Source organism: Brachionichthys hirsutus, chromosome 20, assembly GCF_040956055.1.
Source record: "Brachionichthys hirsutus isolate HB-005 chromosome 20, CSIRO-AGI_Bhir_v1, whole genome shotgun sequence".
Lineage (NCBI taxonomy): Eukaryota > Metazoa > Chordata > Actinopteri > Lophiiformes > Brachionichthyidae > Brachionichthys > Brachionichthys hirsutus.
This window is the reverse complement of record NC_090916.1, coordinates 7,164,407-7,184,261: the sequence shown is the minus strand read 5'-3', so window position 1 is coordinate 7,184,261 and position 19,855 is coordinate 7,164,407. Positions and strand designations below refer to the sequence as shown.

The 19,855-nt window shown below is 44.1% G+C and overlaps 1 protein-coding gene across 1 annotated transcript in view; it reads left to right on the top strand.

Annotated features, from left to right (window-relative positions):
• Nucleotides 1-17,997, top strand: part of scara5 (scavenger receptor class A, member 5 (putative)) — a 28,523-nt gene extending 10,526 nt beyond the window's left edge. Inside the window, exons 3-11 of the mRNA XM_068753788.1 lie at nt 2,564-2,766; nt 2,905-3,083; nt 3,190-3,316; nt 3,408-3,576; nt 7,263-7,343; nt 8,511-8,618; nt 10,648-10,704; nt 14,245-14,433; nt 17,864-17,997. Of these exons, the coding sequence (XP_068609889.1) occupies nt 2,564-2,766; nt 2,905-3,083; nt 3,190-3,316; nt 3,408-3,576; nt 7,263-7,343; nt 8,511-8,618; nt 10,648-10,704; nt 14,245-14,433; nt 17,864-17,997 (1,247 nt within the window). The remainder of the gene's footprint in view (nt 1-2,563; nt 2,767-2,904; nt 3,084-3,189; nt 3,317-3,407; nt 3,577-7,262; nt 7,344-8,510; nt 8,619-10,647; nt 10,705-14,244; nt 14,434-17,863) is intronic.
• The last annotated feature ends 1,858 nt before the right edge of the window (nt 17,998-19,855 follow it).

The window sequence follows — 19,855 nt, the reverse complement described above, 5'->3', positions numbered from 1 at the left end:
GTTCTGGCAACAGTGCATGGTAATAATTTCATATGTCTTCGCTGGTGCTCACAGAACAGAGTTTGTGGTTTAGAAAAGTAATTGTGCATCTTAAACGGGTAAAACCACACTGAGGTTTCATCAAGTGTGGAATCCATTCTTGGATTACGCTAAACTGAGTCCCAGAGCTCCATCTGTAGCATTTATATGATCCACACTCGATTAGCGAGTGGGTTTGGTTCCTGGTGAGGAAACCGTTACCTCAGTGTCTATTTCATAAACACAGTTTTCTTTGTGGACGCTGTCCTTCCTCTGCCTCGCTTTGCCTTCGTCGCCCCTGTTGGCGTGGCTCGTCCTATTAATTACACTTGCAGCATTTGCTAATAGTTAAGTGCTTGCTAATTTGAGCTTTTCAAGCTATATTTGTAGGATTGCAATCGAGAGGAAGTTCCTTAATGCTTGGTTAATCGGGGGCCATTTTGCAAACCCGCATGTGTTGACGGTTTCATTCCATTTCCGTGACGAGCAAGTCAGAGACATCGTGCAGGATTACAGATGTCATCGAATGGCAAATAAATCAGGAGCTGAGGGTTAAATAATAGTCGTGACGTGAGTTATCTGGAAGTCATTTGGCCAGGGTTGAAATGAGAAACTCTAAAAAGCACCATGCGAAAGTACCATCAATATTGTCCTATCCCAGCTCGCTATGGGCGGGGTAAACCTCGGACGCGTCGCCAGCGCATCGCAGAGCCACCGTGCGTATTTGGAACATTATCTTTTTTAATAGGGGTGTATTTGTCTAAATTATTAATATAATGTGATATTCCCCATTAGCACATAATCATCAATGGAGTTGATGTCTATGTGTGTGATCAATGTAATCTGTGTTTTTTTCCCAATGACCTGATGAGATGGGCGGATCACCCATCTACCTTAATTCACCTTCTTTGCTTTCTCTTATTATCCATCATCTCCTTGGTGGTGTTCTTCCCCTTCTTCTTCCTTCTCAAAGAAGTGCTTTGGGCGCGTCTGTTCTTTTGCCAGTCAGTCATTAAATCATTAAGAATGAACCCGACACGCGTTATGACAGGGACTTTATGAGATCTGTTTGCAACGAGGTGGCTTTGTGTCACTCTTTCATCTCTTGGGTCACGCAGATGGTTCTTGGTTCTCGATGTCGCCACACCACTCGTCACAGAAACGCACTTTTATCTCTCGGATTTGGGAAACGTTCAGAGAGTCGTGGGCTGTTAAAGTGCATGTGTGAAATTATGCATTTCCTCTCATTTTCCGGGCAATTCTTTTATTTATGTTGTTTTATTTTGCACATATTGGTCCCTGCTGTCTTGCAGAGAAAACATCACCACGTAACGCTGAGGATCTGGTTTTCAGGACACGTCCCAGGCTGTCGTACCGTTACTAAGCAACATCGCCTCAACATAACATGAAACCGGCAAGATTGTCCCCATTAGACAGAGTCGAGAACAGAGAGGAGGAAAAAGACGTGGCCTTCATGCCATAGCCAAAAACAAGACGCGGGTCAGGGTCATTAGCAAAACGTCAACCATCACCAAATGTGATCACTTGGCTAAATAAACATGTCCGTAATCTAGAATAGATCATGTTGTCCTAAAGCCCTACAAAAAACAGAAACATGTGCAGAAAATCCGCACAGGAAATGCCCGGATAATGTACTTGATTAATCAAAATGAGCTAAAGCAGAAGTATTTTTGTGAAATATAACACTATTAGCTTAATGTTGACACATTTCCACAATAAATAAAGAAACTAAAGAGCTAAAGTAAAAGCCGTTTAAAACCAATATTAATGTGTCTTTGATGCCGATACAGAAAAGGGCGTGAAGACCCGTTTTCATTTCAGAGTTTAGGTCCCCATGACCACAAAACATCCTCTGACCCCAGCCTGGACCTGGGGGGTTCGAGATCAGATTAGGTTACAAAGCAGAGTGAGGATGACCATGATCAGTGATGTCAGCTGAGATGAAGGCTTCCTGAACCTGGAAACAGCTGTACAGTAAAGTGACAGTGAATTCCTAATAAAAGTGAAATGTACAATATTTTCTCCGTTGAGAGATGGGATCGTCCGATATAATGCGAAGTTCAGTAAAAGTGTCAAACTTGTACTGTAAAAGGTCTGACTTTCCAGCGCTGGGAATCGACAACCGACTCCGCTGAGTAATGTTCCTCCTCTCCTGGAGGAACCGCGTTCTGTAGCGGCAGAGGCCAAGTTTAGCATTAATGTCATTGAAGACATGATAAACTGTCAACTCTGTAACTGGACTCAACCAAACAATTCAGCAGGACGGGAGGCTAGGCAGGATGTTCCTGGAGTCCGTCTCCCTAGCAACACTTTCCAACCCCTTTCTTGGCGATTAAATAGGAGATTAGTGAAAGTGACTAAATCGGCATCTGCTCTGGATTAAAATGCTGGTTTGACCGAAGTGATTGATAGTAAATGATACTCGAAATGGGGACTTAACTGTGGCCGAGGGAGCAGCAAGTTGACATCCAAATCCAATCTCTCAAATCTCCCTTCTTTCCCCCCCCCCCCCCTTCCCCCCCAGTCTCCCGTTCCCATGTTTCCTCACAGCGCCAGGAGATTCTGACGGAGAATGCGACCCGGATGTCGGAGCGCTCTCGGCTGCTCCAGCAGAACCTGATGGGCGAGGCGTCGACTCAGGCTGACCTCTTGGAGAACATCTGGAAACTGGAGAACCTCTTCCAGAACCACAGTGACTGGCTGCAGAGACTGGAGATCCTCATCAAGGTATGACACATGATGAAAAAGTGGACATGTGAGCTTTCCCAGAGCAGATTTACAGGGATGCAAGAAGTCCATCTGGCCAACATCTATAGTCAAGGCTCTGGTAGCGTTGAAGATGTTACAAAGTTCTTTCACCCACAGAGCCTGGAGATGGACGTGAGGAGCGTCCAGGCTCACTCCCTGCAGTCGGAGGGCTACCTCGTCCATCTGGATGACAGGCTGTCCTCTCTAAGCAGCTCCGCCGACAGGAACATCACAGGCCTGAGCTCCGAGGTGTCGCGAGCCTCCACCTGGCTGCACAATCAGGAAATACTCCTCAGGTCCCCCCCCCCCCTTCGACGTTCCAATTATGAGCCTCGCTAGTCCGCGAGTGAACCTGCACCTCAGCGAAGGAGGACTGATCAATCTGCGTCTGTCTTCCCTCAGGGAGACTTCAGGACAGGTGATCAAGCTGAGAGACAAAGTGGACGATGTTAATTGGACGGTGGGAGCTGTCAATCACACCTTCAGCAGCGACATCAGCATTCACCAAGTGAAGATACAGGACTTGCAGGTTTGGCGTGCTTTTAAGACTTTTTGTTGGAAGCACAAAATGTTTCGCTCCACTGTAAGAGGAGACATTTCTGTCCTCTGCCTGGACTCAGGTCCAGATCAGCAACATAACAGAGGACACCAGCAGCCTGTGGGTGACCCACGTCCACACGGAGGCCGAGCTCAGGAATGAGATGGAGATCCTCAACACGATCACGGAAGACCTGCGCCTGAAAGACTGGGAGCACGGCGTGGCCCTGAAGAACCTCACCATATTTGAAGGTCGGCTAATATAATTGGATGCTCTGATTTTCAGTTTGATAGAGATTTAGAGCTCAAAGTCAGAACTTGGGAAAAGTGAAAATACTAGTTAATCTCGACTTTATTTATTTTTTAGCCCAGTTCGAATCTCGACTCTTGGACATGTTGTGTTGAAATTAATTGGGCCAAGCCACAAACATGTGTTTCTAGTGAGTCCTCGCAGCAACAGCGTGGCTTGGCACGCCTCGCTGTTGTGGTCCCGCCTCTTAGTGTTGGTCTTCTCCCCCGAACGCAGCCCAAAATCTGTTGCTGTTCAACCACTCAGGGCTTTTTTTTTTACTTCTACCTAAATCTTTGTGGTCTAGTTTTACGTCGACATAAATGCCAGTTTCTAAACTCACCCTTGTTTTACTGTTCGCTTCAGACCTGCTTCCTGTTGCCAGTAGCTGATGCTACAATTATGACCTATGACTCTTACGTAAGTGTGATCCGAAGTGTTCCAGGATAAAACATTGCTAATTTATCCCCCATTTCTTCTTTTGCCATCCTGTGTTTACCATGACGACCCTGTTCAACACATCAACAGACGTTTTAGAGGAGTTGCTGTATGTTAAGGCTCAGAAGTTGAAAAACAAACGACTCTCCATTCCGGCTCTTGATTTTCATACTGAGCAGAGGCTCTATAAAGGTGCAAGAGTCCTGCCTTGAAAAGGAAAGGGACCAATTCATGGGTGCCAGCATCTGATTGGCCCATGAACGAATTAAGATACATTGTGATTGGTCACATATTAGCATTCAAAGTTCAAATTCCTTGTGCACCGATTTACCTGTTTGCTGCAAGGCGGATTGATTTCTTTCTTTCTCTGCTCTAACTTTTCCACCTCGCTCCTGGTTCACAATGTCAGGTCAGGCACACTGATGGTAGAACCTACTGCACCAGGTTTGTCATTCTTTACCTGGCCTGTGGTTGTAAAGCGGGTCCAGTTTGACTTTGGGCTATTATCATGCTATCCGTACAAAACAGCGCCGTCGAACATGCATGTATTTCCTGTTAATGCACGTATACGGAATAAAACAAGCATGCATGCCTGATAGAGATGCAAAGAGATGCACATTTGAAAAGACCAGAAGTCCATAAAAGCATGCGAAGACAGCCGGCCGGCGTGAGAACTAACTTCTTGTCAAATGAATTCCCTTTTGGGTGAAAATAAGATCACCAATGCATGTCTGCAGTGTGACTGGGATGTACATGCAAACCGGATTTTACATTTTGGGATTATTCCCCCGGGGTGTTGAGAAATCCTCATCCTCCGATCTGCTCCGATTCGATTAGAGCCGACATTGTCAGAGTCAGAAATGACTTCCCTGGCTTGTTAATATCGCAATAGGTATACGCTATGCTGTAATGCTGGCAGGGGAACGCGGCCTTAGCTGGTTTGATTCGCTTGTGGGTGGGATTCCATTTCTCCCGAGCCTGGAAACAATTGTGGGTTAAATTTAGACGCTTTGCATCCAGAATGAAAACTCCACCGCTGAGCCCATTTGTTTGTTGTTAGCGCTCAGTCACCTCAGCCAAGGAAGGTTTTACATCTACGTCCATGTTTATCCGTCTCTCTTCTCTTCCCCCTCATATGCCTCCTTCTTTCTCAATCTTCTCCTCTTATTCTGTTCATTTCATTTTCATTTCTCCGGGACTCGTTCCGCACATGTTTCCTGAAATACGAGCGATGAAGACGGTCACTTTTGTTCAAATTGACGCTAAAGTCTGTGTTTTTTTTTTTATGACGGAGGAGGCAAAAATATCACCTCTGAAGGTGGTCCATTAAATAGTATATTATATATTTATGTAAGTTATAAGTAGATGCTGTTAACATTAACAACACATATTTTGTCATAAATAAAATGCCTCTGAGTAATATTATTTCTCTGTAAGGCAGGGAATTCTTTATTCTCCATGCGCTCCTTGAGCTTCGTAGCCTCCCTCTGACTACATCTGTCCCTTGTTATCGTAACTTACTCCTCTAATAACACAAAGCCTCATAATACCTAAAGTCGTTTATCGTACAACACCATCACAGATGCAATCACTCCGCAGGCTGATTCTGAAACATGCATTAAAGACGTAAAAAGCAAAATGTTCGCTGCTTTGTTGCCCGACCCTGCAGACGGGATGCTGGATTGGAGGCGCCTGGACGCCACTCTCGCGTCTTATTCTTGGACGCAGCGCTGTCAGATGTTATGAAGTTGATCCTGGAGGGGCTGCCGAGCTTGTTCTTGCAGAAACGCTGTCAGCTGAACGAAAGCCAAGAGATTAATATTGTGAAGCTTTTCTAAAACAAACTATTAAGAGGATGCAGTTCCTGCAGGACCACCGGGGCGAACCGTCATCGGCACGCAGTATGTCCAACCCGTTCCTATTACGGGGCTTAAACTACAGACCCTCAGGTTTACTGGGTTCACGTTTGATGGGCGATCAAATTGTTCAGAGATCAGTAATGAGACCGGCTTTCTCTCAGCTAAGGGAATCTTTTTAGCTTTCAGATTTAGTATATTTCTTCAAGTTTGGCACAAATGTCGGATTGTTCATCCGTCTCATTGTCATGAATGAGACACCAGGAATTGTGCCCAAGTGTCCACGTGCACTCTGGGATGTTACTCTTTGGTGATCAACGGTCCAGGTCACTGTTTTAAATTCTAACTAAAACATTCACAAGCGACCTCGAAAGGCACTCGGAGAGAGAGCGCAGACCTCCACCAAGCGCCTCAGTCCCCCTATTTTGTGATTTACACCAAAAATGACGCTTAACCTCACATGGACAGAAACACTAGAAAGCACAGTAAACATTATGACGGGATCGTAACGATCCCACCTCCCCTCCGAGCGTGACCTTTGCACGTTCCCGTGAACCGCCACTGAAACGTGCAGCGTCTCCCGGAAGCAGAGGGCAGATCCGAGTCGTTAAAAACAGTCGGCAGCTTCTCAACACGAGCAACTTGCAAATGCAGAGCATTAGAGCTCTGATGGGTCAGAACCAGAGGATGCATACTGGACAATAACAAAGCCCGAATTTCTAAGCATTCCCATAAGATGTGTTTATGGTTCTTCTTGTCGAACATGTGGTTCTCATTGTGGCCAGACTTGTTTCTCTTTCTTTTTTCTCTGTTTCTGTTTTCTTTTCTCTCTCTCTGCCCCCCCCCCCCCCCCCCCCCCCCGCTCCATCTTTCACTCACTATTTGGCTTTGTTTCATTTGTTCTCTCCAAACACAACAAACCTTTGGATTTAATCCTCAGACCAGTTGTAAGACTTAATTCTGGCTGCCGTGTGTGTGTGTGTGTGTCTTTTTGTAATGATGTACCACAGTGATAATCTAGATTCTAGAAGATTCTTTGCCTGCCTTGATTTCGGGGATACCTTTGATGATAAGTGATCCAACGTGTTGAAACACGAACAGCGACTCTGTGGATTCTGTGTCTCTTGAACTCTATATTGATTAATAAAAAAAAAAAGTTGGGGGGGTATGGATGGATGATGTAATTTATTACTTCAAGGTGTTTCAAGTGCTGCATCTTCAACTTGACTTCTTCTTGACTCCGTGAAATAGAACTCTTCATCATCTTACTTGTTGGTGTCTGAATCACTAAATACCAGGAGCTCACGCTGATATTGAAGTTTAACAAGGACTCATATTTTTGCTTCTTCCTGCAGGTCCTCCAGGGCCAAGGGGCGATAAGGGCGACAGGGGACCGTTGGGGGCCACCGGGGCTCCCGGGTTAACAGGCTTGAGAGGTGGGAACAACTAACTTATCATTCAGCAACGTTTGCTTTAAAATGTGGAGTTATCCAGAAGTACTTCTAGCAAAAAGTTAGATGACACATTTGCGCAGAATTTCCTTTTTTATTTTTTTTGTTAGATGTTAATATCCAACTTTATTTTATATTTTTTATCTCCTTTGGAATTTGGATGGGTTCATGACCGGCCGTTGGTCATAAAATATAACCAAAATAACTGTTACAATCTAATAGAATAGAATAGAAATACTTCCATTACAGCAGCAGACAACACCAGTCACAACTATTTTAAAATAATGAGATAAATCTATAAGAAAGAATTATTGAAGGGACAAAAGGATATCATAGTGAGGCGGATTAGGATTATGCAAGCGGTGTCATGGAAGATGAAACTCAAACTGCTTTGTCGGATGCCGTCAGCATTGCCTTTGTGCTCGTATAGCGGTCTTTGAAATCCTCTTATATAGATCCAAAGTCTCATTTGAGTATGGTTGTGTCGAACTGTGACATTTTTTCAAGATAAGATTGAACCATGCTATGACAGGCATGGATTTGTTTCCCTCTGTGCTGAAGCTCCAGGAATGTTTGATCACCCCCCCCCCCCCCCCTAGGCTGCAGAAATCCTGTGGGAGGTGCTGAACCATCTAGTTGAGCTGTCCAGCTTGAACATAAGAACATTTCTACACTCCCTCCAAAATATGACTGATTGCTTTCCCCCCCTCTGGATAGTTTTAGGAGAAACTCCCTTTTATAGCTGAGAGATCGAAAAACAGAAAACATCACATCATCCATCCTCGTCTTTTATTCTGCGTCGCAGGCATTCGGTCTCATCTCAGTGTGAGAAGCGACAGACATCACGATTTCAGTCATTTTAGGTTTGCATTCTGAAGCTTGACAGGTGATGGAAGAATTAAAGCTTATCCTGGTTTCCAGCATCATGCAAATTAGGTTTAGTTGGGGAGGAAGGAACGGGAAACAACAAGTATGATTGAAAGCTTGCTTTAAATGTTATGTCAATGTCATGTAAAAAAAAAAAGTGATTTTTCATTTTTGAAAATTCCACAAAAACGAGGGGGATTTTATCAACCACTAGGATCATGTTTATTATTTGAATGGTTATTAATTGTTAAATGAAAGTGAGCTTGTGTTTGTTTTGCGTTTCAGGGTTTACAGGCGATAAAGGAAATCAGGGCCCTCGTGGCGTCAAAGGGCCCGTTGGTGGCGATGGTGTTCAGGGAGAAAAAGGAGAAGCTGGACCTGCGGGTCCTCGAGGTGAGTCTTCTATTTCTCCTATCCATCATTTTATACAGTAGTAGTCTTAATAATTGAAGGATTTGCTCACTCAGCCAACAGTCTTCACAAGTTGGTAGAAGGTTTCCTTGTACCACTTCTGGCTGTCGACGCGTTTGCACCTCAGATTATGTTCATGTTTTATTAGCAGAGCCGAAACATCCTTCCCAGGAAACATAAGCGAATCGTCCACCAATAAAAGGTCGAACTAAGACTCCGTGCTCGCAGGGATCCGGCTAGATCAACCATGGACGGACTTTACTGTGCATCTTTAGGAGTCAAATCCAAATAAGAAGTAGCCCATAACAAAACACTGATTATTTTTAGTTCTGGATTTGATCCATCCATTGATCGGCCCCACTTCTGTCCCTCCGTGTGGATTTGAATGGAGAGAGGAGCTCTCAGAATTAAGGATGGATTATTTTGTACAACTAATCGCATGATGCCTTGTTGACAGAGGTTCATTTATTTGCTTTTCTCCCATCCACTCATCCAGACCAACTATAGCTCCATAAATCTTGAAGGGGGGGGGGGGGGGGGGGGCGTGATGTTTCCTCTCTGGAATCACTAGAACACATCCAAGGATAACAATGCACACAGGATGCTGTCGGGAAAAACACCGCCATGACAAATACGACAAGACTCTGCTGTCGATTTGTCAGCCTATCAGTGTATGCGTGTTTATATAGGTCTGTGTGTGTGTGTTTAGCCAACAGCTGCGGCCTATCAGAGTTGGGTTTGGCTGGAATATCCAGTATTGTGTTCTCTTTATTCTGTGACTTGGCAACACTAGTTCTGAAGGTTTGGACCAGCTGATCCACTGTTGTTTCTCTCGAACACAGTGCAGCGGCCTCCTCTTTAAATCTGGTGCGTTTTCACACACACACACACACGTACTGATGCAGCTGCACTCACCGAACGTGAGGATGCTTCCGCTGAGTGCTGAGGTTCGTGCTACCGAGAGGAGAGAACCATCGCTCGTGGTGATTCTGACCGATTCCGACAGTGATCAGCTGTAATTTATGAAGAAGATGCTCGTCAACATTTATTTGTTTAATGGCCTGACTAAATGGCAGTAAAACACAAACTGCTATTGCCAGCAGTGCTTTTACACTGACAGCTGGATGAATTGCTGACCAGCTGCTAACAGCTGGATAACAACTTTTATGCTCCAGTCATTAGCGCTTCACTGGAAACATCATGAAACTGCTCCGGTTTATGCACAAAGGGCCTTTTTAAGCACTTCGCTTTCTCCTTTACACACTCGTCTCAATTCTTTGTCAGTCATGTGTTGCGTGTTTGTGGTCAGTCAAATGTGAAAGCGGGAAGTTTGCACTAAATAAGAGATGACACGGGCAATTAGCGTGCGCAGCGATAGACATCATGGCTGGATGAACATGAAAAGAGCGCCGCACAATTAATGCCAGTGCTGGTTTCCATTTAACGTGACGATGAAGGAAACAAGGATCTTCCTCAGCGTTTCACCAGTTTACAACAATGTCTTTCCTGCGTCTCCACCCATCCGGGGTCTGGTTGTGGATTTAACCAGTGGAGGGTGAAGTGTTTGTGGCCTTTATGTGAACAGGGAGTCGCTCAGCTGTACAGAAGGCTTTTAAAACAGCACTGGGAAGCATCCTGGTTATTGACATTAATTGAGTAATGTGGCTTTTTTTTTTTCCAGTTAATGAGCTAAAAAGCAAAAACAATTCATTGACGATGATACCTTAAATTCATTCCAGAGTATAATCTGGGTATTTGTTTTTATTCTTCACCTTCTGCTTTCTCTTTCCCGTTCACCTCCAGACGTATACTTAGCACCAGACACAGGGTGGGCAGCCTCTAATTGTATGTTTCATCTCTATATCACAGCTCCAGATTACAGGGCTGACTGCTTTATGTACTTTTGCTTTATGTAAACATACAAAGAAGAGGAAATGGGTGTGAGGATGAGGAGCGGTTTTGAAATAGAATAGCAAAGTCATATTGGTTTGTGTTTCTCTCTTGTTTTCAGGTGACAGAGGAGAAAGGGGGTTGAAGGGGGAGAAGGGGGACCGAGGCCAGAAAACGGGTAAGAGTCACCATATCGTGTGAATTAGAAATTGAATTGCTTTTTTTTAATGCCTCGCGGCTGTTTTCCACAAAAGTCCTTAAAAAAAAGCAGATGTAGCCAGGATGAGCAAACTTCCATGAGCTCCTCCAGCAAGCCCACAGGGGTAAAGCGCTGGTCCACTTTTCAGGAATAGAATAATTTGCTCCTCTTGAATCTGAGGTTTGACAGTTGGTGGGATCCTCCTGTCTCAACACCTTGGAATAAACTTTCCCGGGAAGGATACCCATCCTGCTTTCCAAGAAGTCTGGATGGATGGTTGTGGTTTGTCCTCGCTCTTCGTAAATCACAAGCAAAATATGCACAAATATTTTGCATATATAAAGTATTGGAGCAAAACCTTTATATATATATCATTATAATGATAATAACATTGTGGTTACCATGGACTACCACGGGCAAAAGGCATTAGCGGGAACATTTTGAGAATAAGTTATAAAACAGCCTTCTTGTTTTTCAAAAGATGCATTATATGTGACTTAAATGTAACTCGAAATCACGAGAGGCACAGGCTGGCTAGCCCGTTAGCAGGTCGCCAAGCGCCATTAACCAAGTCGTACTTCAGCACATGTGATCCAAAACCAACAGTTGGCAAAGCGACAAGACAAATTTTACGAGGTGGTGACTTTATGGTCTTCAAAGGTCTCTGACTCACCTGACGTCCTGGTCAAAGTCTCGTGGGACGTTCAAGGAATGAAAGGATCTGCGTAATCTCACGGCTTCCAACACACAGAGAGCCACATGGCCGAAGGAAAGGCACTAGAAAGCCATGAGGTAAATGTGTTTGTCATACAAAAAACCAACATTGTGGATTGAGGAATAAAGAAAAAAGACATTCATGACCCCAACACGTCCAAACACATTTGTTCCTTCTCCTGTTGCATCATCATCCTTGATGTTCTCTGGGTAATGACAGATAGGGCGGCGTTAACGTGGTCCCGCCACCATCTGAGGTTGTTTATGCCAATTAGCGAGGCACCGAGGGTTTCTTCGCATCGTTTGCGTGACATAAGATGTTGGCGGTTTCGGAGTGAGAACACGTGCCGCTGGCTGTCAGCGATGTCCGTGCCATGTCGCACGCCGTGGCCGTGTTTCTCGTGCGTTGCGAGAAGCGTGACTTCAAAGCGTGCGGTTGCATACCTGTGTGATGAAGCACCAGAAAGATCCGCCACCACTGAAGTTTAGTCTGTGGGAAACGGGCACACATGTTGGAGGTTAACACAAAATGATTGAAATTCTGCGGAAAGTACCAAAAAAAAGTAAAAAAGAGAGAGAGAGAGAGAGAGAAGAGCAAATGGATCCCAGATTGTCATCATTTGTGTGATGAAGACGAGGTTCTTTCATCTGTTGGTTAGTTTTCTGATCATCCCCTCTAGGCAACCAGAGACAGTGTCTCTCATCAGCCTGAGCTGGCTAACTAAGCTAATGTTTGCTTCTTGAATTGATCATGGCCCAATCCCAGCTCTTCTTTTTAACCCCACCCCCTTGTTTTCTAGTGCCCCTCGCTCTAAACAGAGTTACGATGGTCCCAGTCTCAACAAAACTCAGAGAGACACAAAAAGCTTTCAAAATATGCTTGTGTTCCTGCCAAATTTGGGTTGTGTAGTCACGCTGGCCGAGGAAATCAAATCAGATTCAAACAAATGACGCTAAAAAATGTCAAAACATGATGAAAACAACAGACGAGCAACGATATCTGAACATTTTGGCAAACAGCTGGATGCCATTCATGTTGATCCTGAATGTTTTAACCTGTCAGCCCCCCACCCCACCCCTAATAGGAACCATCACGACAGGTGGTGCAGCGTCACCGGCCTTCGAGGCCCCGCCCACTTGGAGGATCACCGACGCTCATTGGTCACCGTCCCACAGAAAAACTTCTCCTGCAGCTCACATTAGTCACAAAAACATGTTTAAGGTTACTTATGAAATGTCAAGTCTTAGGCAACCTTTCCTCTTTATAGCCCGTCCAACATGAAAACGAGACCGCCGGCTGAGGAGAGGCCGTCCTTTTAAATCCAGGATCATTATTTCTGCGCTGAACCTTTCTGTCTGTGGTCTTTAAGCAGGAATTTCTCTTTAATTACGTAGATTCAGCTTTTTTTTTTGCCCAATATTCTTTTATTTTAGCTTCATTTCATCTCAAACTGCCAATCAAAAGAGTTTTTGCAGCACTTAAAGTGTCGTGTATATAAAACAAAGAAAAACGGTCTCTACTAATTATTATGTTTAAAGAAAAAACACATTGTTGCTAGGAAACAATGCATTTGAGTGGTGTGGAGTTTTTTTGGGGCTCTCGGGGTCTTTCCAGTGAAATAAATCAAGTCGAAGGTCCGCGACCGGATTAACACGATGCATCCAACGTGTTGCAATCCAGCTCCTCGTGGCAGAGATATGAATGTCAGACGTTTGCTGGTATGGTTCTCATTATGCATCGCTTCCATCCAGAACCCTTCATCCTCCTCCTCCTCCTCCTCTCAAGAGTCTCTCCTGTGCACAGAGCTGTGGTCTGAAAGTCTTCAGCGCTTTGCAGGGAGGGGAGGAAAAATCCCGAGTGAAAAAGATAGATTTATTAAAGCATGTGAAAAACTGACTAGAATGATGTAAATGTTACATGTAAAGGTCATCTGGTGATAAATAGCATCAGATACAATGTGTTTAGTTTTATTTTCTAACCGTTATGTTCAATATCTGGACATAATTAGCAAATTGGAAGAGGTTGTACCCGATTTCTGCGGGTTAATAATCCAAAGGCAAGCAGGCTGCGTCGGTGCGTTTTATGTTGCATTTATGACAGATGCATTATAATCAGCGTCCAGATGATCACATCTGCTTTATAGTTGTGATTCCCAGATGGAGATATTGTTCCCATGAAGGATCCTGATGGCTAAAACATTAAAAACCAGTTGCAAAATGGCTGCAGAGCTGACAGTAGAAGAAGAAGTCGAGTCTGTGGGGGGAAAATCCTGATTTGTGTCTGGTCGTTTGATTTGAAATTCGATTAATTCAAAGGTATCCTGTTAATAAACAATACTTTACTGTTATTAAAGCACGCATTACTTACTGTGGCAGTTCTTCCAGGTTTTAGCCAGCATCCCAGCATGAGGAGAAGAAGAAGAAGGATGTACTAGTATGAGAGTTAATAACTTAAACATCTGTTTCAGGGTGATTGAGTATTCAGCTAATGAGCCCTTGGTGCTGTCCTCATTTTACATCGCTTTATTATTTCAGCATTTGATTATTTAAGTGGTGTAATTCTAATTCCTCTTTTAGTTTTAGTGTGTTTTTTTTACACTGATGTGAGCTGCTGATTTTATATTATAAAATTGTGGTTGGTATTAAATCATGATGGGCTGTTGGTTTTTCAGTATTTGCTGTATAATGAGAGTTAAATGCTGCACGGGATTTATGATGGTCTGATGAGACTAATATCCTGTCTAAATTGTGTTTCTGGAGAAACGCGGACCACACGAGATGGAATAAGATGATTGTGTGTTGCAGTGGAGGAGACGCTGGTGAGACTGGTGAACGGCTCCGGTCCCCACGAAGGTCGTGTGGAGGTTTTCCACGAACGCCGCTGGGGGACGGTGTGTGACGATGTCTGGGATAAAAAGGATGGAGACGTGGTGTGCAGGATGCTGGGATACCAAGGAGCCGCAGAGGTCCATAAAACCGGACGCTTCGGACTCGGTACGAGATTCACTGCTTTTACGTTGTCATTAGTTCCAGCACAGAGCTGCACAAAACTCTGAGGGTAGCATCTCCCTCATCTGTCTCTCTTTTTCTTTTTTCTTTTTTGTCCATGTGGAATATGTGAATTGATGCAGTACAGTGGAGAACCGGAGCAGTTTAGGGTTCATTTAAGGACACACGATGGAACCGGCATCCAGACTGAATCGCAGTCGCGCTACCTCTACCATAGCCGCCATGCAGTGTTTAGAACCTCAGGCCTGAAACCTCAAACACACCAGAACAGAAGGTTTAAAAATACATTTTTTGCTCAAATGTATGTGCAATTAATGAAAAGCAAAGTTGAAAACCAAATTCTTCATCAATTGGTACCAAGGGTTAGGGTTAAAAAACCATGAAGCAACGCACAGATGCTTTTCAGTCGTTGATCTCTTTAAATCATTTTTGCCATATAAGAGTGCTCCTCTAGTTTTTGCATGATGATCTAAGCCAGGCATGGGCAAACCCAGGCCCGGGGGCCATATACGGCCCGTTGGGCTATTTAATCCGGCCCGCCAAATTTGTCCAAATTATATCATTAAATTAAATTTTATTATAATTAAACCTCATTCATTTGACCCTTTCCCTAATGCTACCTGTAAAATGCCAAATCCTTTCATTAAATGGCTTTTACATGTCATTTATATTAGTTCACACAAACACTCCATCCATCTGTTCGTCGCCCGGCCCCTCTGCCAAATTTTAGAACCCATTCTGGCCCGCGAGTCAAAATGTTTGCCCACCTCTGATCTAAGCGTTTAGGCCTTCCCTAAATCAAAGCCTGGCTTTGCCGTCAGGTTGCTTTTAGGACCAGGAATTAATTTTATGTCCTAAACCTTGGAGCCAACGTTGATGAAAGGTCCCCGAAGTCCACGGAACAATGACATGGTAGCGCAAGGCCCGCCACATCTGCTTGCCTTAAAGGATCAAAAGCTGTAGAATACATGTGCCAGCAAATAACATTAAAGAACTCTAAAGAGTTATAAAGACACCCATGGCTGTCATCTGCACAAAATTAAGAAGCGACTCGTTAGTTCCTGATTTTCTTTGCTGTGGAATGTAAAGCTTCCCGCTCAGTCTACTGAGCTGAAATGGGACAGGAGTAAAACAAAGCTTCTAGGTGGAGGAACAAGGAATAGTCGCGGTTTATCTTTCAGCGAACGAACTCATACATTTCATACGCACAGAGACTGCATGCAGCTCTGGATGAGCAAGCCTCCGTAAAGATCCATGTCCGCGAAAGAGAACCCTTACAAGGCGCAGCAGCGGAACAGCTGGACTCGCGTATTCAATCCAGAGCATACTTCATTTCCACCCTGCGCACGCCTGCATGGAGACACGTGCGCCCGTCGTTTCATGCTGCTGAGATGTCAAATCTGCAGCCCGTTTCTATTTGTTATATTATGTTTTGAAGCGGAGCAGGAACATGTGACGCCTACGGGTCGACTGAGGTGCCGCTTTGCTTTTTTTTTTAATGCAGACATTAATGTTTTAGTGCACTGGTTTTACACAAATAGAAATAGACAAAATAGATTACATTAACAAAATACTTTAATTAACTAAGGAAGAGGAATTATGCAAAATGTCAATGAAGTCCATGTGGTATGGAAGAAACAAACTGTGGAGCACAGTGCAAAACAATAACAGGAGGAGCCGCGTAGACTAAATACACTGAGCGGCAAGACGCTGGTAAACAGGAGGGGAAAGGGCGGAGCAGCCAATCAAAGACAGGTGGAGAAAATCAGACACTCAGAGCAAGTAGTAAACAAGAAAGTAACAGGGAATACATGAGCACAGAGGGAGAGAATGAACATATTCAGACATGGGGAATAAAGGGATGAATACAGGAAATGAAAACACAGAGTGTAGAAAGCCGTCAAGATAAAAGCAGGAACTAGCAATCAAGCCTGCGCACAAAATATTGTATTCTAAATTTTGGTTTGTATTTTTTGGTCCGTTTATTTACCATCCAAATTGAAGCTCTGATGATGTACACTTAAGGCTCATTACTGATTGAGATTTTTGTGAGTAGAACTGCCTCGCGTCAACCTGTATTTTGTCAGGAGAGTTTATGTGTCCGAAGATTATTTAGTCTGCAAAACCCTCGCTCCTTTAATTAACCTCCAGTGTGGTAAATGGCACTACAGGCCATGCTATGACTGGCAGGACTGGAGGAACACAGGAGACGTCAGTTCAGTTTGAAGGAGCGGGATGCAACCTGGTGCAGCACCAGAGCCCCAGAGATTTCTGCTGCTTAGGTGACAGTGGAAGTCTAGATGTGTGTCTCGATGGAGCTGAATCATCCTCTCCTTCATGGTTCCAGAAACATCTCTGGTATGAAGTCAAATGCGCTTGAGAGAATCTTCACAAACGTCCAAACATCCAGTTTTCAGTGATAGTAGCTAAAAATTTATGTCGGGAACATAAATTCTGAAAGAACAAATCTATTAGATGCATGTGTGGAAAAACCTAATAAGTATTATAAGTACTTATAAGTAATAAGTACATAAGTCAGATCTAACTGATGGACAAAGGAATTTACTCAGAAAAAAAAGCAATAATTTACTCACATCATCAAATAATCTACCCGTACATACGAGACAGAAGCACGGAGAAAGGTTGGTCAGTTGCAGAGGAAATAAAATATTGTAGCGATCACGGGGGCCGGGCACTGTGTGTGTGTGATGCAATGCATCCTGGGAGTGACTGGGTTGTGCTTTTGGCACCATGAGTGAGAGGGGTGTTGCGTTGAATGTCCTCAGCGCAGCATCCACGTGCAGTCAAGTCTTTCCGTGTCACAATAAAAGCACCCGCTGACACGAGCTCAATCCAGGTGTGGTTCTTCTCCTTGAGCTCGCTACAATATGAAGATGAGGGGTTTATTTGAAGCTGGTCTGAATCTGAACCAGCAGATTTCTGGTTTTAATCTTTCAGCTGTGACTTTGCTGATATATTTGTGCTACTATCGATGTATTGTTTCCCTTTCTTCCGTTTGTTTTTCTAAGAAATTCTTCTCTGACATCTCTGAATTGAACCCGAGCAGCAGAAAACACACAACTCCAGATGATTTGTGAGCGCTACTGATAAGTTGGCTTCTCTCCTCAACTCTGGCACATGAGCCCTGCAGCGATCTCGCTCTCCGTAGTCCTCACGCTGAACACTATCTGCTCCAATCATCTGAACCTCAGACATTTGGCTCAACACTGAGGGACACTGGGAAATGCGTATCATATCACCAGATGCAATACTGTATTAAAATGTTAACCGGTGACCTGTGGATGGAAGCTCTTATATGCCTTATAAAAGGCTTTTTGTTATAGCTTCATTATCATGGGAAGCAGGATGGCCAGTTTAACTTGTCTTGTTTAATTTTTTTAACCCTTTTGTGCAGGTACTGGTCTGATCTGGATGGATGATTTGGCCTGTGCGGGAACTGAAGACAACATTGAGCAATGCAAGTTCCCTGGCTGGGGCAAAACCAACTGCGGCCACGTGGAAGATGCCGGGGTGACCTGCGCCGTCTAAACCTCCATGATCTGTCGCTGCTGCAGCAGCTGAGCGTCTCCTTCAACAGTGCCTTATCATTTGAAGTGCTTTCAGGGTGCACGACGTCCTGCCGCTGCAAGGAGCGTCGCATTAGCAACAAAAAAAAAAGTGCCGCATCGCCTGACAAAAGTTATGCCATGCACGAGAAGCAGCTTTTTTTTTTTTTTTACTTTTATGATTAAATATATAGCTACAGACTGACTCAACCGAGCAACGACATTGTGCATATATTTCAAACTGTACATCCATGTGAGCTGGAACACACATGGATGATGGGAGGACAGGACCCCAGGACAACCAGCCCGCATCCTCCCATCCCAGAGCTCTCTTTGGTTCGCCATCCAAGTTGCTGAAGAGCTGAATGGACACTAAAGAACCCAACATGACTGTCACTGACAAACTGGTTTTTCATTTACTGGCAGCTTCACAGTTTTATGCAGGAATGGCTTACATGACCAGTGTTGCCTTATGATGTATCAGCAAGCATTACCCAGTGAGCAAACATTCATGACCTGCAGTCAAAGCTGGATTCACTTTGGGGATAAAATGTTTAACTATCTTTTAGTTTGAATGTAAATACTTTAATTGTTAAATGTGTTCTGCATTTATGTAAGAAAAACAAAATATCCTGCACAGATTCGGTGTCATCAAATGATGTATCCTCAATGTCTGAGAATATTAACCTGGCTGGTGCATCATCCTGGTCCAAAACTCATACGGGGTACCCTATTTAGACTCCTTTTATCAATATATGCATATATTTTATTAATATAGAGGTATTAGCTCCTGGAAATATCACATTATTACATTACGTTCTCATCAACTCAGGACACTGACGGAATATTTCTCAGCTAAAACCTAAGGATGAACACAAAAAGTGTTATCAAGCTGCCATTCAGGATTGAGCTTCAAAAGCATCAAATTATTTCTTTGTGGTTGGCAGAGACCAAAATGAGGCTGAAAGAATGATCTGGAGAATTGGAAGATAAAACCATTTACTGTGCGATTTCCACTCTATTCTAATGCACAGCCAATACAGAATGGAGTAGGAGAGGGTTAGCTCTGACAGCTAACGTGATTCTAAAGAAGAGGGAAAAGACGAGCCGCCAGCAGGCAGATGCATGGACGCCTGCCCTGTGCGAGTTGCAGCGGTGCGTCTGCCAAACGTTGGGTTGTCTCAGCCTTAATGCTCGTCTACATGCACAAACTAAACCAGTGCGTTTTCTCCTGACCCCCACAGTGGGCTTTAATTTTTATGACTGCCATCAAATCCCAACAGGCTGGCCCGGCTCATCGTTCCCCCTGACCCAACAGGAGACATCGGGGGAATAAAATCCAATCAGGATCAGGCTGTATCCTCCAGTCTTTAAAAGAGCTTGTCATATTTATGTATAATGAAAAAAAAAAAATCGAATCAAATAACTCACCAACATATGCCCCCCCTCCCCCCCACACACACATGCACACACACACACACACACATTGCAAGGGAAGGAAAACTGTTGGCTTGACTCTCCTGTTCGGCACTCCGCCACGGAAGAAGAGAAATTAAAGAAGGGAAAGGGGAAACGAGGTGAGCAACCAGAGCCGATAGGCCGCCGTGTTCCAGAAAGGCTTTTAACATGAAAGGGAACCATTGATGGGGAACATGCCTGTACGTGTTCTTCAGAACATCATTGGATAGCTTCATCGACGCCTTCGTTTCTGATTATTTTGCATGTCCCCATTAACCACAAACATTCTTTGCCCCTCGTTTAACAAGCAGCAGAGACGTGTCGTCGGCCTGCAGGAGGCGACTCCAGAATCCTAGCAGAGATAATACTCCTGTATGCTTTTC